General features: G+C 41.5%; 1 protein-coding gene across 3 annotated transcripts in view; it reads left to right on the plus strand.

Annotated features, from left to right (window-relative positions):
* Positions 1-3,696: 3,696 nt before the first annotated feature.
* STRS1 (DEA(D/H)-box RNA helicase family protein) overlaps positions 3,697-26,506 on the plus strand; it is a 105,146-nt gene continuing 82,336 nt past the window's right edge. Inside the window, exon 1 of one of the 3 annotated variants that reach the window (XM_087681383.1) lies at positions 3,697-4,483. In XM_087681383.1, coding sequence (XP_087537509.1) covers positions 3,784-4,483 — 700 coding nt within the window. In that variant the 5' untranslated portion in view covers positions 3,697-3,783. The remainder of the gene's footprint in view (positions 4,484-26,506) is intronic. The other 2 variants (XM_087681381.1, XM_087681382.1) reach the window with 2 other exon arrangements.

Below are 26,506 nucleotides of genomic sequence, written 5' to 3' on the forward strand. Positions count from 1 at the left end.
CACTATGTGCACCATGGCCAATCTCTAGACTCTAAAGCTACTTAGATCATCTCCTTCTCACCATAAGCTAGATATTTATGGATTATACCCCTCTTTGGTCTTCATGTTGTTCTTACACCACTTCCTTGAAGTTGGTTTTGTTCCTTCCAAATGTTTATAAATCATGGAGTTATTACTTGACACATATAAGGTTCTAATTATAAGGATCCCAATATTTGATTGAATAAATTAGAAAAGGGTAGTCAATCTTTGTGATTGTATAAAAACATTCATGCTAAGGTGAAGCTATAGTTTCTACAACGTTTTCAAATGATTGTTTGTATTAGCTTAGCCATCGGGGTTGCTATGGTTATGATATTCCTACATACAACTATCAATTGTATTTTTCATATAGATGGTATTGGATTTTGAGAGGATGGCTATCCCCAAGCATCTCACAAGGTTTCCTCACTAGGAACTAGTTTTCAACATGGGTGCTAGGATTGGACCCACTATTGAGACATCTCTCCATCCAATTGGTGTGACCTCGGTGGTGATGGACAAGCGAGAATGTGCCTATCTTCCTCCTCTCTCTCTCAGAAATGGTGAGGGTCTGCATACATGGACAAGGGGCATGTGCCTACAAGTTGAAAAGCAATGAAACACTAATCAAGGGTGGGAGGTTTGTGGACATGGATGGCATATAGGCTGACACCACACACACACACACACACACACACACACACACACACACACACACACACACACGTCTTCTGAGGCCAAGATTGGCCTATGAGACAAAAACATGAACAATCTTGATTGTCATTAGACATCAAAATGATGTGCTAGATGTGATATACTATAAAGAAGCCAAGGTGGTATACAAGACAACATAGTGCTCATATCGTGATATGATAGAAGGATGAGATGGCACATGTCTAGTTGTGTGGTTGAATGATACTCATATATCTAGTTCCACCCAATCATGATTAGTGGGTAGAGTATGTCATATATCTCAGATGCCTTTGTTAGTTACTGCTCATGTCATTGGTGGATCTCCCTCATCTCTCTCTAGTGTAGTATCTATGTCTGGTACCATTGTATTCATAAGCAACATGCTGCTTTGATCTCCTCAACTCTCTAGGCTATCACCCATCTGCATGGGTGTGGTCACTATTTGGAAGAAATTAGTAGTTGTGACTGATGCCCTCCTCTCTGTGTAGTGCCATCCCGTAGTTTTGATGTGTGAAGTCTTTGAATCTCAACTAGGAATTGGCCCAAGTGGCATTAGTGGGGGGAGAGAGAGAGAGAGAGAGAGAGAGAGAGAGAGAGAGAGAGAGAGAGAGAGAGAGAGAGAGAGAGAGAGAGAGAGAATGAAATGATATATTGTTTGTAAAAGGTCAAAATGACCTTTAAGACCATGGGCTACAATCATATGTATGATGGTATAACTGTTTGAGAATAGTAAATGAAAATCTAATAAACAATATAAGAAGACTAAAAGCTATAAGTAAGGGAAGCTCTATCTAACAAATGAAAGAGCTCTAGTTGATACAATCGCATGGTGATGTAGAGGGCTTAGTTCTAGCCCCAAGACAATTATCTCCAATATCTACCTATGAAAGCATCGCCAATGCATGTGTTGCGGTTTGGGACGTCAGGATTGGTCAAGTTGGATGGATCCATCAATCAATATCCCCCTTGTCTATGTGGATGACTTAGATTGTGGCTATGTTGAAACCTCTTGAGTGTCTCTAGTGAAGACATTTGCAAGCTACATTTGGACGACTTAGACTATGGCTATGTTGAAACCTGTTGGGTGTCTCTAGCAAGAAATCTGTAAGCTACCTCTAGGTGGGGCCTTAGTGTCCTGAAGCTGGTATATTCTTGTGAAGTGAGTCCTAAAGTTTTTGTATCTCCACAAGGAAGAGACCAAGGTGGTCAGTGAAATCCATAACTCTAGTGGTGGCCCAAACCCATCTCTAAATAGATAGTGGAAATGGCCTTGATCTCATAGTATGCTGGGCATCAACAAATATAGTGCTCCTTTGTCTTTGGCTCTAGCCAACATATTTGGCATTTGCACTCTTTTGGTAGTATGGATTAGTATTTATTAGTCTCAATCTCTATAACTGATATAAAGAGGTACGTGGTCAACCAATAGCACATCTAATCCCATGTGAGTGGTGGGTGTCCATGTATCTCAAGTGGACAATAAATCTGTCATATGTAGTATGGAGAGGTTGCTCTATGTAGAAAGCCATCTTAGTCCCTAACTCTTGTGCTAGTGCCAAGTATGTCTTCCTAACATCTAACTAGGTTAGATCCATCTTGATAACCTAGCCAATCTCTAAGTAGCTCAAGGTAAGTGATGATACATTAAGGAAGTATTGGAAGAAGGGTAGTCTATCCATACTAAAGCCATGTAACTCAAACCGACCTAACATCTATGCATACCAATACGAAGAGTCACCCTCGTTGATAAGCTATTGAGAGGACTCAAGGGCCAGTCACGCATATCTATGTCTAAGTAGTTCCCATAGGTTACGCACATATACGACCGATTAGGTGAGGGCCTCTACTAAAATTGGTGTGGCCACCACTAGCTCAACTATGATCAGCTCATGTGGTACTGAAATCAGACATCCGATTATCATAGAAATCATGAGTACAAGTGGCCTCTCCATTGATCTCCATCCATTATATATGCAACCCAATCGGCTGTAGTGATCCAAATTGGCCCCGTACCTATACTCCATAAAGAAGTGTGGATGTGACCAATGTATTAAAGAGCCATATCTTGGTGCAAGGTTCTTGAATTTGCACCTTGTGAACACATCCTCTCCAAGCCACCTAATGCTGCATATCGTCTAGTTAGTCTGGAATTAGCTAGCTCCCTCATATAGAAAGTGGGACTCGTGAATAACACTCCCAAGTATGTATACGAATGCACATACTCTAACTCCTCCTATCCATGTGTGAATTTAGGTGTTGGTCTCCTAACCCACTGTGGTGTGGTGTTGAACACCACCATCTTGGTTTTACCAAGGTTAACTTCGAGAGCCCACTCTTTAATGCATAAGAGTGTAGTGCATCCATGTGTCTCAGTAGTCCCTGTGGGGAATCAACAATCAAAACAATATCATTTGTATATAGGAGAGGTATCCAAGTGCCAATTAGTGGAGCTCCTCTATCCCCTCCTTAGGATATGTAGTCAACAATCCCATCAATATATAGGCCAAATAGTATTGGAGAGAGGAGGCATCCTTGCTTCACCCCAATGGTGGAGTGAATACGAGTTGAAAGGTCCTTGGGTATCCATACTCTGCCAACAACTCTCTCATATAATGCTAAAATCCCCCAACTAAGCTCCTTAGGCACTCCCACAGCACGTGGTTTGATCAATCGATCTCTTGGTAACATGTCAAAGGCTTTGGAGAAATCCACAAAGAAATTATAGATTGCCTTTTGAAAAAAAATTAAGACAACTTGAAATTTGTAAGATACAAGATGCTTCAAGGCTATATTCAAGGTTTGAATTCACACACCGACGTACACGACCGCACATGCAAACCGCTTGGGCTACACCCATTGGTAAATTGAGTTGTGGACTCCGTGTTTCTAACGCGTGGATGGGCAGGCAGTCACGCGGGGGAAGTGCTTTAAAAGCTGGTTCCTGCGGTTTTGAAACTTCTTTCTTTTTGGTCCTCCTCACGCAGGGGTAGCCCAAGTGCTTTAAAAGCTGGTTCCTGCGGTTTTGAAACTTCTTTCTTTTTGGTCCTCAGCTTCAGCGAGGACCTAGTTATGGAGCAGTTCGCAACCTTTGAAACTGTGGTTTCGAAGAAGGAGAAGAAGCGCAAGTACAAGGATGCCGGCATAGCCAATGGCCACTCTGTCGGCAACATAGAAGTGCTCCAGCACGATTCTTTTGTGGCCGGGAAGAAGAACAAGAAGAGATCTCAACAAAAACACGAGGAATCAGCTCAAAAGATCAACATACTGGCTTCCGAAGTCCCCAACGGGGCCTCTGGTTATAGTGAGGACACGGAGAAGAAGAAAAAGAGAAGCCACGATGAAAATGCAGGTTTGCATTCTGTCATAATCGAGGAGTTTCCAAACGGGACAAATGGAAAGCACGAGGAGGACAAGGTCAAGAAGAAGAAAAAAGGGAACCATGAAGGGAATGCAGACCGGGCTAATGGCACGTATAAGAAAGAAACCAAAGAGACTTTCCAAACTCAGGAACATAGTAGAGTTCTCCGGGACGGTGATGTACCTATCGGTAATAATGCAAGAGTTGATGACAGCACAAAGGTCACCGTGTCTGGTCCTGGTTCAGAAGATAAGAAATTCAGGCCCTTGATGTCATTCCAAGACTTGCAGGTGCCAGAGAATGTGCTGGATTGCTGCAGAAATTTTCAAAAACCATCACCTATTCAAGGTCACGCATGGCCCTTCCTCCTCGAAGGACGAGATCTTATTGGCATTGCCGCAACTGGCTCAGGTAAGGTGTTCAACAATGTTATTTCTCCCTTTTTATATAAAGAAGGGCCAGGATCGAGTGATTGTTTTGAGAGGCCGGTAGGGTTTTAGAGAGTAGACAAAAAAACTGGTGAAACAAGCAACCAAGAGTTTTAAAAAAATGAAATAAAGAGTTTAATAAAAATGAAACAAAAGCCTAGAGGAATCGGTAAAGTGCCAAACATTGGTCTCGCACTCAAACACAAGTGTAGGCCCCCTATGCCCATAAGAGGACTTTAATGGGGGCTCCTATTGTTAAATTTACTGCCTGTAGGGAGCCCAAAAAAAACTAAAATCATTCACCAATGCCTATCACCTCTGCAATGTCTGTAAGCCCTTGGGCAGTTCATCTTGGTCTTTTTGGGGTGGGACCTTTGCATATGTGTTGGCTGGGCCGTGATTGTGGCAGCTCTCCCTCTTTGTTTTTAGCTTTTGTTCGCATCGAATCTTCTCTACATTGCATTGACTATATCTCTCTTTCCTAGCCTAAAACTTGCTACTGCTGAAACCCTAATTTTTGCATAGTCTTCTTGGATTTTCCAGCAACCTTTCAACAAGAGACTTCAGCTCCCCCTATTTTGGAGCAGATGTTGCAATACCCAATGAAAGAGAGACTAGGATGAGCAAACATTATTTCATGCATACGGACACGACTACATTTCATTTTAGGATCTTAGGATTTCTTGTAGCTTTTGAAGTATCATCTTTGGGCACCTTTTTGGAAGAGAGAGAGAGAGAGAGAGAGAGAGAGAGAGAGTGAGGTGTTGAGCCATTAAAATTAAAGGATTGCATTAACACAAAATTATCTTGAAAAGCCATAATTTGGCTCCAAAAAACCCCCCCAATATTTGTTAAATAGACATTTTATTTTGGTAGTAGGAGAGAGGCACAAAAATCATGTGTAAAAGGATGTGCTATAGACACCCATTCTTATCCCTGCTCATCCATTATCATATCCACATTGTGCCAAGCCCTTCTTCATCATTTCTCATCATCTAAAGGTTGTACCCATGCGACCAATATTGTCACCATTGATGCTGCCAGCCATCAATGGCTGCCACCATGTCCTTTGGAGGCCCATCTATTGCTATATTTTGGTTTTGTACTCTCTCAATCATCTAAAATTATTGTTGCTAGTCATTTTCATCAAACGGTCGTAATTTTACCCACAAAAAGAAAAAAGGATCCTGAAATGTGTTTTGAAGTCTTGGAGACGTTTCGGAAATGACGTTAAGGGTTTGAAACATTGTTTTGAGGTACTATGTTTGGGGCTGTTTACCGAGCTAATGAAGATTTCATGTATAATGCATCTTTTTGAGCTTAACACCCCCTCTTAGGCCCAAATGTGGGACTAAGAAAGGTATTGTAAGTGTAGCTCACCCTATGTGTACTTGGAGTCCCAACCCAAAGCAACTAGGGCATTGATCAATATGTGTGCATCGATTGCCCAAGAACCTACCAAGGCTACAAAGGTGACAATTATCTTACCTTTGGAGTCTAAAGGGCCACCTTAGAGAGGCCAAGGCACTGGACAAAGGGTACTCATTGGTTGCCTAGTGGCTTACTAGGATGTGCAAAGGTGATGCTTTAACCGCTTTAAACTTTGGTTTTTTTCACTTTGAAGTAGTAATGTCCATGAGGGAAAAAAGAGATGGTCGGCTCATAAATAACAAAATAAAGATCATGTTCAAAGTCACTTGCACCGGTGTTGAATCTCGATGATGAAGGAATGATGAATAGGCATGTAGGTGACAAACACTAGGGGAAATAGCTTAGGATCTAGTGTGAGCAAGGTGCTAAAGGGTGCTTTGCTAATTAAGATGCAAAGAGTAGTGCTACATGATGAGAATGTGCATGTAGCAAGGTGCCATTTGGATAGTGTCGCTCATGGGAAAAATTATTCACTTGCCAAAGGGCCCTTTTACAAACATGATGATGATCATGTAATAAGGAGGATAGGTACAATAAGGAAGATATGCCTGATGTTGAGGACAATGTTGCAACTTGAAGAAACCAAGTGAAGGATAGAAATCTCTTAACCATGGATGCCATTGCTGAGGGCGGAGGTAGATTTTGTGTAGTATTGAGAATAATGAAGGTAGACTTGACACTTGTTGGAAGAGCCAAAGGAGAATTAGCCATTTGGTTCTTGGAACATGCCCTCGAGATAGGGCTCTTATCTTGAACAAGCGGTGTAACTATAGCTATCCTTGAGAGACGGCTCCAATGGAAGTCAAGAAAATGCTGAGATAGCAGTCCACCATGCAAATGGATCTAATGGATGAGTAAGGAAGACCTAACATTTCCCAAGGGGAAGAGTGGGGGAAGAGTTAGCCATTTGTGCAATTGGGACGTATCCATACTCAATCTTGTGAGATGGCTTCAATGTTAACAAAGCATCGTAGGTATGCCCACCTTGATAGTAGTCCACTTGACATAAAAAAGAAACAAACTAGTAGTTGTTAGTGGACATTTATGTCTTGAACGGTCATCTTCTACTTGCAAGCCTTAGTTTGAGTCAGACAAGGACATTCGGAGCTCTGACATTTTATATTTCTGTTATTTTATGTGTTCTGACGGAGGTGGCACCCTTGCATTACAATTCAACTATTTATGTGTGTGTTCACACTAGCAGCCTATTATTTTAGGTTGTGCATTACACTTTTCAAGCTGCCCGCTTATTGTAGCAATCTGCTGGCGACCAGCATTAAATGCTGGTCAGCCAGTTTTAGTGTATGTTTATACTGCTGATTGGCAAGTTTTGGCCGGACTGCCTATTTAAGGCCTCACTTGGCTGGTCATGGGTCAAATTATTCTTTCTTTCAGCCTTTGTAGGTTGAACACACTCTCTGTCATCCGGTGGACATTTTTTGTCATTTGGTTCATTCTCCATCATCAGCATTATCTGGTTTCCTCACTGATGCTTCAGGATGTATGTAGGGATTGATTAGTCTACTTTGTAATTAACATTCTATTTAGATCAGCGTAGTTCTTTTCTTATATATTTTGTGTTTGTATCAATCGATTGTTTCCCTTCTGGTCTCTCATTGTGTCCATGTTCTTTTGTTGGACACTATCACATGGTATCATTGCCAAAGAGAGGATTGGAGGTTCTAGGAAGAGTGGACCACACTCTACTTGTGGTTTGTGTATATTTTTTGTGCCATAGTTTTTTGCATTGTTTGGGTCTTCTTCGATGTGTGCCAATGTATTGTAACATTGGCCGATTTCTCCTCCGTTTGGGTAGCTCAACATCAAAATGCAACAGTTTCTTGTGTGTTTTGCAAATTGTTTGAAGATTGATTTTCGATTTAATGGATTTGATGACATCGACCAAGAAATTGACCAATATTTTGAAGACCAATATTCTAGGCAATTATAACATTGCGAAGTTTGTGCCAATCTTCAAGATCGCGAAGATCAACATGGCAAAGATTGAAGATGAGAGCCTTGATCATCTAGCGATTGTCATTGTGATAGGTCCAGAAGAATGGAGCGATCTTGTTCACCACCAATTTCTCTTAAACAATGGAGTGGCCTCACTCATGATCTATTTCTCTATATGTTTCCAATAGGGCTTGAGATGTCCCCCAAGGATCACAAGACTCGATACAAGCCATATTTACAATAAAAGGGATTGATCATTGGGCATTAGACTCACTTCCTAGCCATAGAGCCAAACAGGTGTGAAGAAAATACCCTAACACAAAACACAAATAACATCGTACGACAAAGAATAGACCGATGAAGAACATAGTCAGGGTTAGGGTAACTCAGAGACAATGAACACAGAGAATGAGTGAAGTGATATAACTATTGAATATACAATGCTCTTGCAGCAAACATACTATGCAATGAATGAATATTGTATCTCGAACTCCTATATCTCAAGGATCAGGGCAAGGGTAATGAGTTGGAGAGTATGTTGTACTCCGAATGGATCCCGAATCACAGCAAGGCAGCCTCCGGATGTCAAACACCAGCAAACACAACCAAGTAAGGTTGGATTTGATGTAGACAGCGGTGCAGGAGAGAGAAAGACTAAAAACGTAGGTGAGGAGAGAGAAAATAGCAAACATAGGATAATGATGGAGGACTGGAAACAGGCGCCAGATGAGTGAAGACTGCAATGGACAGCTTGGACTGCAATGTTCTTTGCAAATGGGGTGTGGGCAGCAAGTTGAAAACACCTAAAACCTACAAAAATGAGATAAGGGCTGAATGGAGGGCAACATACCTATTTATAGAAAGTTTGGGCCCTCAGAAGTGGGTTTGTGCTTATGGAATATAGACACTCTCTAGGAACGTATTAAAAAAAAAAAAACAAGGTTTCTTCCTTCATTAAGCATGTTTTGGGGTTGTTTAAGTGAGCTAATGCATTTTTAGCTCAACAACGGGCTTACCCTCAAGCATGGGAGCTAGCAACGCTTTGGGTCACAACCACATCCCAAGGGTTGGTGTTTTGTACCACCAGTCCACACCATCTCAGTGTATAAATGCGTCGACCAATGGGCCAAGAGTCCAAGAGTGGTAATGAGTGGGGACAATAGGGCCTTGAGTCCCATTTATAGGACTCAATTGCTCTAACCGCGAAGTGTCCTTAATGCATTTGCACTAAGTCACTTCGTAACCATTGTGACCAATACTACTAGCACCCATCTAGATGTCCAGGTTCGTAATGGCTTCTACTAAAGGACCCCACATGTGTTGAGAAGCCCTTCACCCTTCACGTGCAGTTTGCATTTTTTGCGTTTCTGCGTTTTGCGTTTAGGGTTTGCAGCCCCAAAAAGGGGCGCCATCCTAGACTGAGTGTGCCTATTTATAGGCCACTCTCTCATTCATTACTTACGGCTGATTTATTCAGTCAGTCATCTCTTCTCTCGAGCCTCTCCACTACCCTCACACCCCTTCAAGAGGACATTGTAGTTCGTGGTTCGTGGCTATCTTCATCATCTTCCTTGTGCTACGACACCCTTGTTTCCTTGTATCACATTCACTACGTGATTCAGATCTTCATCATTTCATTCATCTCAGAGTTTTTTTCTCTTCTCTTCTCTTCTCCATGTTTGCGGAGTTCACTTCGTATTCCTCCTTGCAAACCCTACGGTCTTGCTGGTACGTCATCTTTTGACATGGTATCAGAGTTGGATCTGCTCAAACAGTGGCAAAGATCCTCCACTCCAGTGAAGGCAAAGACCGGTGGCGGGCTCGGCTTCCACTTCTCTTCTTCTTCCGCTGCATCAAAATCTCGTTTTTGCAGATTTTAGGTGTTTCAGCTTGTTGCCCACACCTGTTCGCGGAGGATATCTCAGCTAAAGCTGTCCACATGGTATCAGAGTTGGATCTGCTCAAACAACGGCAAAGATCCTCCACTCCAGTGAGGGCAAAGACCAGTGGCGGGTTCGGCTTCCACTTCTCTTCTTCTTCCGCTGCATCAAAATCTCGTTTTTGCAGATTTCAAGTGTTTCAGCTTGCTGCCCACACCCCGTTCGCGGAGGACATTTCAGCTAAAGCTGTCCATTGCTGTCTCCATCAGTTGGCGCTTGATTTCCAGCCCTCTTCATGCAATTTGGAGTTGATTTCAACCAGGCGACTACTATTCCTGTGCAGACGTGCTGCCGTACAGCCTACCACATCATCACTCTCTTGATGCCTGCGTTTTTAGTCTTTCTCTCTCTTGCAGGCTGTCCTACTTGCGTTTTTAGTCTCTCTCCTCACCTGGGTTTTTCTACTGGTTGCAACCTCTTACTGCTGGTCGCATCCTCCTCCCACAGGCAGCTCACTTCCAGCCCTTTCACCGCCCTTCCACCCCTTGAGGTAGACATTGCGGTTTGTGTTTCACACTGCCCTCACACCCCTTGAGGCGGACATTGCGGTTCATGGTTCGTGGTTCATGGTGGCTGACCTCTTCCTTCTTTAGCAAGGCATACTAGTATCCATGGCTTCTTTACCAATAGATGACTAGACTATTGGGTGCTTCTACTATGGCATCACTAGACACACCACCAATGCTTGCCGACTTCGACCTTTGCTCCCCACCCCCCGGAGTACATGCGTCTTCCACGAGGCACTCCTTATGCCACCTCTCCTTTCTAGGTCATAGAGATTGTTATGCATCGGCTATCAGAGTACTATGCTCAAGGCAATAAGACGCATCCGATGCGCACTAAGTCCTTTCGAGCACATGGAGGATCGATTGGCACTACGACCTCCTGGAGATTGTCGCAATGCTAGCGGCAGTCTTTTCCCACTTATTTTCAGGTACAATGGCTTCTACGACCTATGGATCTGCAGTCCGCTCCATCGAGAGACAGTGGCTGCTCGACTCCTTCCTTTTCTTCGGCTACCTAGGTTAAACAAGGTTGCCCCATTGAGGAATAGGTTGCACATAGTAGACAAGGGCATAGAGCAGTAAAACACAACATTCAGCAGCTCCTGCAAGCAGTAAAACAGCCATTGCGGTTGGCAGGCTGCCCCATATTAGGCAAGGGGCCAGAAGAACAAACACAAGATATAACACGAGTAGAAATCATTTTAGACCTGTAATCAGTGTGAACAGCAGCACAAAGCAGCAAAACCAGCAGCATTGGTTGTCTGATACCATGTGCAACTGGACATGTGATACCATGTGAGAATGAGCAATGGAAGTTCCAAGTGGAAGAATCACAATTGTTAAACACTGAGAAGGATGAACTGCGAAAAAGAGAACATAAGAACTCAAACTATGATGGCTGAATGCGCAATGGAATCCATACCATGATATATGAGATATATTGTACCAACTAGATAGGTGAATGACATGCGATGCGACAAGTAGTATCTCAAATCTCCCTCTCTCCCAATGGATATGATTCGATACAACAAGAGTGGAGTGGCATATATATAGACTATCAAGAGATCTGAGATAAATGGGCTAGCCCTAAATGGGATGCCCAATTGCCCATAAAGGCGCCTATTAACAAGCCTAATAAGTATTGTAATACCCATGTAATGTACACTACTGATAATAAGAAGGTTTCGCTTATTTTGCATACAAATGATAAATCTTTGAGGTAGATGAGTATGTTGAAATATGGATGAAACATATGAGAAAGTAAAGTAGGCTCTCCAAAAGTCTCTAGGAAAGCATAAGAGAGTAATGGACCATCATCATAGAACTTCAGAGTTTGTAGAGGGTGGTTGGATTCTCTTACACTTTGAAAAGGTAATTCTTAGGAAAATAAAGCCTAAAGGGAATAGCTTATTCCTTGAGCTAAAGCATAAGATAGTGAATTGGCCTTCCTTCTTCGAAAGGGTGATAATGGCCTGATTAAGCACAATTAATCTTGGATAGTAGACTCCCATTGGCTCAGAATTGGTGCCCCTTGTGGTATTTTTTTAGCTTCTATTAATATTGGATGAAGTACATCGGGATTTGGCTCCAATCTCCTTCAATTTCCAATAGCTCTTACTGTAAAAAATGAATAGTAAGCCTTCAAACCAATTTACCCTTTGGTTTGATAGGGGAGTGGTCTTTAATTCGCTCTTTGGATGACAAACTGTGCCCCGAATCTAATGTTGACTGGTTGGCTTTTTGAAATTCACTGAATTGCCCAAATTTCAGCAACTGAATTTCAAGCACTAGACCCCAATTTTTAAGCACTCTTTCTAGGGTGGTTGGAAAACTTTAATTTTTGTTGTAAATTAAGTTTTAGCAATAGAAATTCTTCAATTGCATCCTCATGGGATTGTGTTACGAGGACGTGAAATTTTATTGCTTTGCTTAGCATTTGATTAAAAGTTAATCAAATGTGCCAATGTGACTTATACATGTGAGGTGCAACTCAATTATTTCACAGTGTGGGACCTAGGATCTTGAGATATTAGTTGGTGCCAAAGGCAAAAGTTGTAATAAGTTATGCTTGACAGGTACTATGTAACCAGCCTTCCTCCTCGGATAGAGTGGTAAATAACTTGATTAAGTACTATTTACAGCAATTAACAAATTCACAAAACTGAAATGCACACTTTACCATATAATCTTGGACCTTGGATACCTTGTTGGTCCCAAAATTGGCGCCCCTTTCGGTATTTATTTAACTTAATTGAAGAACAAGTTAATGTACCATGGGATTCTTCCAATCCCTTTCGGTATTCCAACTTCCCTTGCTGTCCAAAATGACCAACAAGTTTTCAATCTGATTTTGCCCCTTGATTCGGGCAATCAATTGGCGTTCATCCGCTTTGATGAAGATGGAAGATGCCCCAAATTCAATGATTTGCTGGTCCCTCCACTTGAATAGGCTAAAAACAGCTTCAGCCCTGTCGAATCTAAGTCTTGGAGCTTCCAATTTTTGGCACGCTTCTCGAGGCAGTTGCTAAACTCTAATTTCTATTGCAAATTAGGGTTTACAACAGAGAAAGCTGAAATTTCTCAGCCTTTGGTAATCTCAATGTTGTAATCTTCAGAGCAAGGCTGTAGAAAGATTGGGAAATGAGGGAGAATGTTGAGGAGAGTGAAAATTTAGACTTTCTTCGCAAAGAATTGAAGAAAATCTATCATTTATTGCTGTTGCCTTGTCTCAATAGTGTGTACATGCAAAGAATTGAAGAAAATCAGTCATTCATTACTGCTGCCCTGTCTCAACAGTCTATAGATGTTGTCACTTGCTGTTGATTGTTCTTCTCTTGCCCCTAGTTGCCTCAGAAGATTCTCCAATGGCTGCAAATCAGACCAGCAGCAGCTCCTTTCTCTCTCTTGCAGGTTGAGCACTAAAAATGCCTCTCTCTATGCTCTAAAGACGTTTTTTAGTCTTGCATAGACATTTTTGACAAATGGCAGCCTTTCCAAATGGTTTTTCAACATTATTCATAATTAAATATTAATTTTCAGTTTTCAAATATAAAAAATTAATCTAATAATCATTTTGGTGCCCTTAAAAATAATATGATTGGCCAATAATTAAATTGGATTGACAACTTTCATTCCCGAGTGTCTTTGTGTCATCTTTGACCATCAGATTGACATTAGGTATCATTAAAGACCACTTTCCTAGTGTTACCAATTGACACTTATGGCCAAATGAATGACTTAGGCCAACAATTGGCACTAGATACCACCACGTACCTTTGCGGTATAACTTATATAAACTTTTGCCTTTGACATCCCGTGATTTCCTGCAGTCCCGGGCTTTAAAATTTACTCTAAACCTAGTGACACCTCACATGTGCAACATTTACTTAACCATGTGATTAAAAATTAATCCACATGTTAAGTGAGGTTTCAAAAATACATATTCTCATGACATATTAGCTGGTACTCAGTGTCCGATTTGAGCCTAAACCAATTTATTGGCCACTAATGCTAGTGGTGACTAGGCATTAATTAATTAATTAATTCCGGTCTAAGGGCTAATAACTACTTAGGGATACTTGAAAGACCAATTGGTCTAGACAATTAATTATTGGTTGATGGAATTCATTTTTTGAGCACTAGAATAATGATAATGCTGGAAAATGGGATTAGAAGGCTATCACTTGGCATAACTTGCCCATGCAAGTGGAAATAATGTTTTTAGGGGCTGGTGAAAGTCTATTCCAGCCATTGTGAGAGAGGAGGTTGTTAGAGAGCAAGAAGAGGTTGCTGATGTGATTTACAGCCACCGGGGATTAATCCTACAGCATATGACAATAGTTTAGAGCCCTCTAGGAGTAGATGACAGCAACCCAAGGTCCTTCGGATATAGATAACAGTGTATAGAAGGGGGCAACAATCTTTCTGGTGGTTCTAAGCTATAGATGTCAGATTCCATGGTTGTTTGAGCATAATAGAAGTAACCATTTAGTATTTCTCATGATCAAACTCTGAAATTTCTCTTTCCACACTATTCTCTCTTATCCCCTAGCCCTCTCTTAAGTTATCTCAGCAATTTTTAGGAGTTTGAGCCATTAGAGGAAGAGGTTTCAATCAATCTTTGCTATAAATAAATTCTAATTTATAGCAAAAATTAGGGTTTTGGGTTTTGATAGCCTCCTCGGGGGGATGCGTGCTCAAAATTGAGGGCTTAGGACTTGAATTCCAATACTTGGAATTGAGAAATTTTAGGAAGATTCAAGAGGTCAGTCAACCAATATCAGATTTGGGGTTGAATTTGTCTTTTAAGGAGTAAGGGGAAGGCCTATTCCCAAGCAAAACAAGGGGCAAATTGGTTTGGATGCTTGTTGGTTAATTTTGACAGCAAGATGCACTTGGATTAGTAGAGAAAATCAAAGAATCTTAGTTGTGCTCCCTCCATTTGTACTATAAGATAAAGAAATATCACAAGGGGCACCAATTTTGGGGCCAATCGGGTGTCCAATGTCCAAGATTAAAGTGGTAAAGTGTGTATTTTCAGTTTATGTGAACTTTATGCTTGTTGTAATTAGCGTTGGATTAGGTTTCACCATCCTATTCGAAGAGAAAGGTCGGTTTCAACGTTCCATCGTTGGGATACTATCAATTCCCTGGAATTGGTGGGCGTGAGACACCTAATTGAAGGTCGGAAGCTTTGGTTTAGTGTTGAAATTTTATTCATTTGAGCATTAGAATAAGAATGTCTTCAGATAGAGAGATGGGATCAAGTAGGGATGATGCCTCTCAATCTGAAAATTCACAAAGTGTTGGGCAAAAATCAATGCTTGATCTTGGACAAGACACATAGCATGGACAAGAAATTGATCATGTTGGTTTAGACTAAAATGTGGGTCCTTCTAGGTCTTTAAAAGTTGATGATCAGCAAAAGGAAGAGGAATTTGATGACCAACGTAAAGATCAGCTAAGAACAAGAAATGTTTATGCAATTGGTAAATGATCCTCAGTTCATGCGCTTTTTGAATCCTTAAAAGAAGGGCAACAAAGGCAAGAAGAGGAAATTGTCTTTCAGAGCTTCAGGACAGCAAGATACACTGAAGGAAGAGCCAACACAGCAACATGATGTTCTAAATGTGGGTAGTGAGCATAAGCACATGATGGCAGCGGGGCAATTAATGCATATGCAAGGTCAACTTGGAAGGGCCAAAACCAATGCTTTTTGGATAGCAAGGCACTGCAATGATAGTGCAGCCATGATACTTTGTGGTGGCACTAGTTTCCATGCTATGGTGGATCAAGGACCACATATGGGGATGTATGGCACTACTTCTTATGGTATGTAGCAACCAGTGCATGGTGTGCAAGGCCCAATGTATTCAGATATGATTGGTAAACCCCATGTATAACAATGTATAACAACATTGGCACGATGTTGGGGCACAAAATGACAAGTTTGGTTGTTTTGAAACTCATGGTATTAATGTTGGTTATGCAAATGCTCCATGTAGTGTTGGTTATGAGAAAAAATGCTGCTAGTAATGCATGCAATGTATAGGAAAATGTATCTTGGTATGGCTAGTAGCATGCAAATTCTCATGCACAGTTACATTGCAATGGTTCAAATTATGCAAATAAGAATGATGCCTAATGCACATGGTGCTCATAGCATGTTAGATACATAGGAGGGCGAGTCAACTGGGTGCAATATTGCATATTAGTTAAGTTGGAATTGTAGCAATATGGAAGTATAAAGCATTGCAATGCTTAAGGGGAAGAAAGACCGACAACCTAGTGGAGGTTTCGAGTCAAGTAAAGTTAGAGGTAAAGTTTCTATATGCTTCTTGGTGAAGCTTTAGCATTGTTTTACCAATAGATGCAAAGTGGATGAAAGAGGATGACTTGACAGACCATCTTCAGTTGTTGTAGCTTTACTAAGATGCCTTTCAATTAGAGCCAAATTCAGTTTGAGCTAAGTCAGGTTTAGTAGAGCAAGGGTATAGAGTATTGCTTGATGCTCAAGGGGGACACTTCCACTTCTCCAGTTGTGGACAACTCTTGTATGTAGTGGATCTTGGATGTATTTGTTAGACAGTCATTTCCTGGATAGTTGGTGGACAGCAGAGTACAACAGGCTCCACATTAGCGCAGAGGACACGTCAGCAGTACGGCAGGATTGCATGTGGCACTAGTGCAGCTGGACAGCAGTTCTGTCCAATCGGACCACATAGTTGGTCAGTTTTACTGCAGTGGGCTGCATTTAATGCAGCCGACCTGGTGTTGTTATTGCCTATTTTTCTGGCTATTTATAGCCAGTTTGTGGTACACACTGTTATCTATTGACTTCATATTCTTGTCTTGAGATCTGCTGGTTGGGACATTCTATGCTCGGGCTGATGGAGATCGAGGTCATTAAGTCGGAGACATACGTAGATATTTCATTTGCCTCGGTGTATATTTCTGCACTCTTATACAGCATACTACACTGCAGATTTTTTGTGTTTACACTGTCTCCTTTTCTCTCTCTCTCTCTCTCTCTCTCTCTCTCTCTCTTCTCTCTCTGTGTTCACTCTCTCTGTCTTTGTCCTACGCTTCTACATTGTTGCACTCTGACATGGTATCAGAGCAGTGAAGATGGACTGACTAAGGGCTGAATCTATATGAAGAGGAGATTTCAGAGCGACACAAGGCTGCGTTTCCAGGATTCGAGGGCGAGCGAGAGGGTTGCGCATCGGATTAAGGCTGAAGCGAGCATGGGCGTGCAGGAAAGGAGTCTAATTGGTGAATTTGTTGTAGGTTATCGCTGTTCGAAGGGGAGGAAGGTTGCGTTTACACGGGGGGACTGATTTTGCGTCTGTGCAGGTATTGCAAGTTAACATGTCTACAAAGATTGATTTGGAGTTCCAGGCAATAATGGACAGGAAGGTGCGTGTCCTATCAGCTCTTCCATTAGATCAAAAGCTTGATGGTGACAATTACCGCATCTGGCAGGTGATGATGTTGGCCATTTTGGAGTCTTATGATTTGGCAGAATTGGTGATGGAGGAGATTCACAGGTGCTCGGTGAGGGACGAGTCTAAACTCTCTTCCAATGCTCGTGCGGAGTTGACCAAGGCCCAGTCTCATTGGGACAAACTGAATGCCAGGATTCGATCTTTTCTGTTTTTGTCTTGCACCATAGCTGTGATAGCTCACATCGAGCACTTGATGGTGACTCGTGAGATATGATTGGAGCTCGACCAAATGTACAATTGGATGACCCTAATGAAGAGGGTTTCTTTGGAGGTGCAGACGCGGACCTTGTCCATGAATAAGTCTTCTTCGCTTCGGAAACACATCAACAAGCTTTGGCAGCTTGAGATGCAGGTTCAAAATGTGGGGAAGTCTATTTCCTCCGAAGACATGGCGATCACATTACTGTCCCAGTTGCCGCCACGATTCAGTACCTTTTATTTCGCTCTTATTGCTTCAGGGCGGGAGTCGACTCTTCGGTGGGAAGAGTTGGTTCCTATGGTCTTGGACCAAGAGGAACAGTTGAAGGGACAGAATGCTTCCAAATCGGAGGCATTGGTTGGTCAACCTCTCAGAAGAAGGGGAAGGTCCAAAAGAAGAAGGAGGACAACAAATCCAAGAAGGACAAGGAGAAGGAATTGACTTGCCATATTTTTGGTAAGACCGGTCATTGGAAGAAGGATTGCCCCGACAAAGACAAGAAGGACACCAAGAAGGACACGAAGGATTTTGGAGTAGTGGCTGCACCCTCATCAGCTGCTTTTCTCCACTTAGCAGTCATTGAGGACACTACATCGAAGACTTGTGATGTTGCGATGATAGCTTCCTAGGCTCGAAAGTGGATTGTGGACAGTGGTGCCTCACGGCACATAACTCCTTCTTCCGATGGTGTTGCCCATTTGTGATCTTCGCATGGGCAGATTCTCATTGGAGACAACTCTTCTGTGTCTATTGCTGCGTGGGGTGAGATGCAGCTTATTCCAAATGGATGTGGTGGTACCCATACTTCCGAGGTGTTGCATGTGCCAGGCTTGGGGTATCATTTGCTTTCGGTCCATAAGATCTATGCTCTTGGTCTCTTGGTGGAGTTCGACAGTGATACTGTTCGCGTCCTTGATCGTGGATTGAGGAAGGCTCTCTCTGCAGGGTATGAGGAGGATGGCATCTACAAGTTGAAGTCTTCCCCAGCTCTTATCTCTCTTCTTCTTACCTCTCAGACACAGTCCAAGCTTTGACATGCTTGGTTTGGCCACTTGAACTATGAGTACCTTTAGAAGGCATCGCGAGGATCGTTTGTCCGAGGTTTACTGGATATAGTGGTGAGCCATTAGCCATGTGTCTCTTGCATTCGTGGGAAATTGCATCGGGATGCGATTCCCAATAAAGGCGGTCTACTTCACCCATGGAGCTTGTATCTACGGATCTTTGTGGCCCAATGAGGACCGAGTCCCTGAAGGGGAGCTTTTACTTCATGTTGATCGTAGATGACTACAGTAGAATGACTTGGGCCTATTTCTTGACTTTGAAGTCGGAGGCTTTCTCTCACTTCAAGGATTGGCTTCTCTTTGAGGAGAACCGTTTTGGTCGGTGATTGAAGACCTTGCGTTCAGACAAGGGAGGTGAATTTATGTCTAATGAGTTTGCTTGTTTTTGTGCAGATAGGGGCATTCACCTGGAGTTTGCTAACACCAACACTTCCCAAGAGAATTGCATTTTGGAGTGGAAGAACCGACGTGTGATCGAGATGGTGCGCACCATGATGGAGCACCGACAGACACCTCAGTTTTTGTAGGCCAAGGCAGTGGCTACTTCAATTCACATCCTCAATCGATCTCCCACTTCCGCCGTTGACAAGATGACACCTTTTGAGGCTTACTTCGGGACTAAGCTTGATGTTTCTTATTTCAGGATCTTTGGGTGTGACGCTTATGTGCACATTCCGAAGACGTAGCATGACAAGTTTGAGGCGGCTTTCTGATGACAAGTTTTTGTTGGTTACAGCTCCCAGTCCCAAGGTTATTGTCTGTTTGATCCTGTCAAGCGGGATGTCTACACGAGTTGAGATGTGCGGTTCATGGAAGTTCCGGCCACGGAGGGGGGTAAGGAGCACCTTATTCTTGGAGATCCAGGGGCGAGTTGGGGTCACGAGACAATTTCTTTGGAGCCAGAGTCTTTTGATGGAGATTCTTCTTCTGATTCCAAGTCTTCACTTCCATTGGCCACCCTCGAGGAGCTTTGCCAGTGGATGTTCCTGAGTCTCCAGCAGATGGAGAGCAACAGGGAGAGGTCCGGCCTCCTCGTTGGGCCTGTGACACACATTGAGATTCAGGGATTGAGGGGGTCCCCGAGGAGTGGGAACCGCAGGATGGACCGCGGAGGTCATGGAGGAATCGGACACATTCTTCGGAGCTTGTTTGCTCCAACTATTGTTTATTGATCTGTGTTATGCAGGATCGTGAGCTCACTTCAGTGAAGGAGGCTTTGCAGTCTGATCATTGGCGGAAGGCTATGGAAGCTAAGTTGGAGGCTATTGAGAGGAATGACACTTGGTCTCTTGTGCCTCGTCCCTCTCACAAGAAGGTGATTGGTGTCAAGTGGGTCTTCAAGACCAAGTACCTTAGCGATGGTTCTTTGGACAAGCACAAGGCTTGCCTTGTTGCTCAAGGTTTTACTCAGCGCCCAGGCATTGATTTTCATGATACTTTTGCCCCGACTACTCGTATGGTGACTATTCGAGCTGTTCTTGCCTTGGATGGCTATAGGAAATGGCTTGTCTATCAGTTGGATGTGAAGTCAGCCTTTCTGAATGGTGACTTGCAGGAGGAGATCTATGTTGAGCAGCCTCCTGGCTTTGGATCCTTGGATGGGAAAGTTTACAGGTTGAAGAAGGCCTTGTATGGTCTCAGGCAGGCTCCGCGTGCATGGAAGGAGAAGATTGACTCGTTTCTTCAGTGGAAGTTGGGATATTAGCGCTCACAAGCCGATCCGCAGCTTTATGTGCACAATTTCGAGGTTGGTCGTGTGTTGTTTGTGTTGTATGTTGATGATTTGATTCTGACAGGGGATCATGCACAAAAGGTCCGAGAGACCAAGACAGCTTTACATCAGACATTCGAGATGACGGATTTGGGGCTTCTTCATTTCTTCTTGGGTCTTGAGATTTATCAGTCTCAGAGTGGGATTTTCATCTCTCAGCAGAGGTACATTCAGGAGCTCTTGGTGACTTTTGAGATGGAGACTTGCCGGCCCATTACTACTTCTATGGATCCGAACTGGAAGGCCACTTTACATTCAGATTCTCCGGTGATGGTTGCTTCACGCTACCGTCAGCTGATTGGATCCTTGATTTGGCTTCTCAACACTTGTGTTGATCTTTGTTTTGCTGTGGGCCTTTTGGCAGGGTTCATGACTGAACCCAAAAAGGTGCATTGGCAGGCTGCTCTGAGGATTCTTCGGTATTTGAGGGGGACCTCTGACTTAGGGATTTCTTATCCCGCAGGTACAGATGCTTCAGATCTGGTTCTTGCAGGCTGGAGTGACTGGGAGTGGGCTGGTGATGTGGACCATGGATGGTCTACTATAGGCTACTGTTTTACCTTGAGTATAGGTGTTATCTCTTGGAGTAGCAAGAAGCAGCCCACGGTAGCCCTTTCTTCTACTGAGATGGAGTATCGGGCTGCATCTTTCACCACATGTGAGGTTATGTGGCTTCGGAGATTGTTGGAGGAGCTTGGCTGCCCCCAGACTCGTCCTACGGTATTGTGCTGACAATATGTTTTCCACGGGGTCACTACTCAGTGTACTAGTCACTGTGAGATGTATGCAGATGAGTATGGTTGTTACCGTGGCTCTGAGACTATACTTGTGCATTAGTTTCGAATCAATTTATAATATGTTGGGTATGAGCTTTTGCCTTAGTTGCGGGATTAATTTCTGATCAGTTTCAATTTATTTTTTGATCAATTCGAGAACTGTCTATGGTCACATTGTTGGGCTCACATTTCCAGCAGTTTGTGATTAGTTCTCAGATCAACAAGTGATTAGTTTGTGATCAGATTATGCTCAGTTTTCAATGGTTTATAGATGGCTCCATGGCTAGTATGCCATTGATAGTTTCAGCCATGGTTTATATTGAATTAATGCTTTCTATGGTTGATAGTCAGAACAGTTGAGAAACATGAGTTATGGATGCATCCAATGGGTTTCTAGCAAGAATTCTGGACTGATTTTCAGTTTTATGTTTTGTGTATGGTGGTTGGAAAATTTTAGTAGGTTTGAGATATATGGCATGGTCAGACAAGAGTTGCCAATGTTGTGACTGTGATGCCTTATGGAAATTCTAGTACAGTATACTTTTTCTTTGGTACAATGCAGTGCAATCGAGGACAATTGTAGAGATTTTGAGGGGATGGTCTATCACAAAAACATGAAATATTATTGTTGTGCTTAGCATTTGATTAAAAGTTAATCAAATGTGCTAATGTGACAAGCACATGTGAGGTGCAAGTCAATTATTTCACAGTGTGGAACGTATGATCTGAGATATTAGTTGGTGCTAAAGGCAAAAGTTTTAATAAGTTATGCTTGACCGGTACTAGGTGGTACTTGGTGTTAGATTTGGGCCTAGATCACTAATGTTAGTGGTGATATTAGAGACTAGGTTGGTCTAAGGGCTAGTAAGTACTCAAGGATACTTGGAAGATAAATTAGCCTAGCCAACTTAATTATTGGTTTGGTGGAATTGGTTATTTGAGTACTAGAATAATTAGTTTTTAGAATTAATATTCTAAAAATTAATTTAATAAGCTGAATAATGATAAAAATGGGATTAGAAGGCTGCCACTTGGCAAAACATGGCCATATAAGTGGGAAAAACTTTTTTAGGGGTTGGTGGAAGTCTATTCCATCCATTATGAGAGAGAAGAAGGTTGTTAGAGAGCAAGGAGAGGTTGTTGATGTGTTTTGTAGCCACCAGGGATCAATCCTACAGCATGTAACAACAGTTTGGAGCCCTTCAGAAGCAATTGACAATAGTCCAAGGTCCTTCTGGTGTAGATGACAGCATACAGACAACAATCTTTTTGGTGGTTCTAAGCTGTAGATAACAACTTCCATGGCTATTTGAGGAGGGCAGTAGTAACTTTTCAGTGTTTCTCGCGATGAAACTCTAAAATTTCTCTTTCTACACTATTCTTTCTTATCCGCTAGCCCTCTCTCTAGTTATCTCAGCATTTTCTAGGAGTTTGAGCCATTAGAGAAAGAGATTTTAGTCAATCTCTGTTGTAAACCCTAATTTACAATAAAAATTAGGGTTTTGACAGATACATTGGGATACGTGCTTGAAATTGAGGGCATACAACTTGAATTTCAACACTTGGAATTGAGAAATTTTTAGGGAGATTTAAGAGAGCAGCCAACCAATATCAGATTTAGGGCTAAATTTGTCTTTCAAGGAGCAGGGTGAAAGGTGATACCTAAGCAAACCAAGGGGTAAATTGGTTTGGATGCTTGCTGTCAATTTTGACAACAAGACGCACTTGGATTAGCAAAGGAGATAAGACGATCTTAGTTGTACTCCTTCCATTTGCAATATAAGATAAAGAAATACTGCAAGGGGCGCAAATTTTGGGGCCAATCAGGTGTCTAATGTTCAAGATTAAAGTGGTAAGGTATGCATTTTTAGTTTACGTGAATTGTAATTAGTGGTTAATCAGGTTTCACCACTCTATCTAAAGAGAAAGGCTTGTTTCAAATTGAATTTGGTTGAGATCTCTTGAGGATAAAGAAATACCGCAAGGGGCGTCAATTTTAGGGCCAAGTGAGTGCCCAATGTCCAAGATTAAAGTGGTAAAGTGTGCATTTTCAGTTTAGGTGAATTGTATGCTTGCTGTAATTAGTGCTTAATCAAGTTCCACCACCCTATCTGAAGAGAAAGGGTTGTTTCAAATTGAATTTGGCTGAGATCTCTTGAGGAAAGTAGTGAATTGGTTGAGAGAATATAGAGGAAGTTGGAGAGAAAACTTTCAGAGTTTCATTGCCAAAATTGGCCGAAATATAATACTACCCTGTTGTGAATGGTTGATTGACTATAGCTAAACCCATACTAGAGGCCAAAATGCAGCCACTAACCTGTGTGATTAATCTTGGTGTTGCTAATCCCTAAGACTCCTTGGTCAAGTGTTGCTTATCTCGTATGTCCTCTTAAATGGTTGGAAGCCTCCAAAACATGTGCCTGCAGCAATTTGGTCTCTCTTGCTCCCTTCAGTCCTCAAAATGCTAGAATGAGGTTCCACTAACCTCCAATAGCCTCTTCTCTTTTTCTATTGAAAGGTTTTGTAAAGTAGCAACCTTCTAATTGGAATTTTCGGCCGAATTAAATTATATTTGAGAAGATTAATTTTGATAATGGATTTGACCGACTTGCACTTCACATGTATACCTCACAAGTGTACAACTTATAATGCCAAAGCTAAAAACTAAAAATACACGTCCTTGTGATGGTAAGCCTCATTGGAATGATCTTTCTCAGCCTTAGCCTCCGATCAAGTCTCCACTAGCTCACATGCCAAGTTTTCTTCTCTTGCCAAGTAGTATACATTTTAATGGAGTCTCAGCTCAACTACCCAGCTCAGCCTTGGTCACAACCTCTAGGCTTTAATTCCCAACAAAAAATTAATGGTGGAAATTAAAAATCATCTTGTCCTTGCCATTTAATGGGCCTCTGCCCATTCACATTTAATGTGTTAGATCCTTTGGATATGAAAGTTGTTCTTTCACTTGGCCTTATAAGGTCTAGTGTTAAATATTCAACTATAACCTAGCCCAAATGAAGCCACAAGTTGTTTCTAGTGCCTACTTAATACTCAAGGCCAAAACGGGCACCAAGCACCCACAAAAATCTATGCAAGATAACTTATCACAACTTTTGCCAATGTCTTCCAATGCATAACTTAGGTTTTGGACTATCATTGTGCTCCAAAAGTAACTTGCACTTCTCATGTGCACAATTTGATAGTGCTAAACCTAAGCATTAAAAAGACATATCCCCATGACACTTTGTAAACTCCTCGAATAGTATAGTATGCTTAACAATTGTAATATTCATTTGTTTTCAAGGTTCAATATTTCAAGAAATGGAGAGAACAAATACTTAAAGCTAAATATGACAATGTACAACCATGGAAATGCAAAAGTAATGGAGACAAGATTGAGGGTTAAAGATGGGTAACACTGTTGAAGGGATTTATTTTTGCTCATCCCTAGTCCTTTATGAAAGAGCTTAGTTATAATCAACCAAAGAGTGAGAAGTAGTAATTTTTACTCTCACAAGATTATGTAAAGATGTACATGCACACATGCATCAATGCAAGAAAAACAAATAGTTTCTTTACAAAATGAGAAAGAAAGAGGGAAAATCAACCTTTCTCCATTGATGAACAACAATACATTGATATGGCTCACTTCTTGTCTTTGAAATGAAAGAAGGGATGGAGAACAAAGGGCTGTAATGGATTTGCAGGTTTGCTGTCCTATGAAACAACAACGATAGGAGAGGGAATATGGGGGTACTCCATGGTGGAGGATTGGAGGATGATGATGTAGATGGATGGGGCCAACAATCAATTTTAGGCTTTTAAGTAGATTTGTAGCATTCTTTTACTGTTTAAGAAACTCTATGGTTTGAATCCAAGGAATATCTTGAACTATTATCATTTAGCTTGTGTTCAAACATAGAAATGATTGCACAATCATTTCTAAATGAGATGATAAAACATTGTACACCGCTATATGAACAAACGGTATATGCTTTGTTGCATTAAAAAATTGAACTTTAGTGGAAAGCACTTTACCTTTAGTTGTTATATAAGAGTTTACAACCAAGAAAACTGATGTAGAATGAGTGAAAAATGAAGTCTCTCTATAGGGGAAGGGGAGGAGTAGAAAGTGGAGCAGTATAAGACAAGTGTCCTCAGCTACATGTCATGAGATGTGACAAGTGGTAGGACACTCGGAAGTTTCTGTGATAAGTGTCTTGACACTTATTTTTTCTTCACACAATTTCTTTTTGGGTTGAGTACAATTAAGAATAGAAGTAATGAAATTTAGTAAGCAATTCTAGTACACAGAACAAATTTTAGAATGTCATCCCTATTTTTTAGGACTATCATTTTTAGACTAATTTAAGGCTCCTAAAATTAAGAGACCCTCCAATATTGGTGTCTTGTGAAACTATGAATGTGTTACAAAAACAGTAATGAAATCTTTACATGAGCTTTTGTGTAAAGATATGTGCATTTTAAGCTTTCAGTCTATACATGTATGAAGTATAAGCATTTCATGCTCATGTCATCTTACTGATTGCAATTGTTTGTTTCAGCAGATCTAGCCTACATTTAAGGCATTAATCCTTCTTGCATGCGAGCTTTGACTTTGAAATTCTTGAGTTTTGATCATAGGCATCCAATTGGCTCATATAGGTGGAAGTGTGTACTTTCTTTTCTTTAATCCACTGCATGGGTCTATTGTAACTTGTGACCACTCATCAGTGTTCATCTCTAATGCACTTTCTTTATATCTAATCAGTGCAAAGAAATCAAATTTAATAAACAATTAAGTATGCAAAAGAATAGAAAAGATACCAATTCTTTTTCTTATGTTTGATATCACTCTAAACGGCTTGAACAACATAGTATCCTGAAGCACTCAATGCAAGGGCTAAAAACCAACAAACTTATCATTGTAAGCGCTACTACTAGTATTGGGGTGAGAATCAAGTCAAAGTTCTAATGTCAATATAAATGCCCCGAATAATGTAGTATGCTCAACAATTGTAATGTTTGTTCATTTTCAAGATTTAACATTTCAAGAAATGAAGGGAGGAAATACTTAAAGTTGAATATGACAATTTACAGCCATGGAAATGAAAAAGTAATGGAGAGGAGAACGAGGGTTGAAGATATTATCTCTATTTTTCAGGACTAGCATTTCTAGACTAATGCAAGGCTTCTAAAATTTAGGGATCCCCCAAAATTTAGAAACCCTTTAATATGGGTGTCATGTGAAAACTATGAGTGCAATATAAAAATAGTGCTGAAATCTTTATTTGAGTTTTTCATGTAAAGATTTGTGCATTTTAAGCTTTCAATCTACACATGAAGTACATACATT

This window comes from Lygodium microphyllum, chromosome 7 (genome assembly GCF_053477565.2).
Source record: "Lygodium microphyllum isolate KBCC chromosome 7, Lygodium_microphyllum_v1.1.10, whole genome shotgun sequence".
In the NCBI taxonomy this organism is placed as follows: domain Eukaryota; kingdom Viridiplantae; phylum Streptophyta; class Polypodiopsida; order Schizaeales; family Lygodiaceae; genus Lygodium; species Lygodium microphyllum.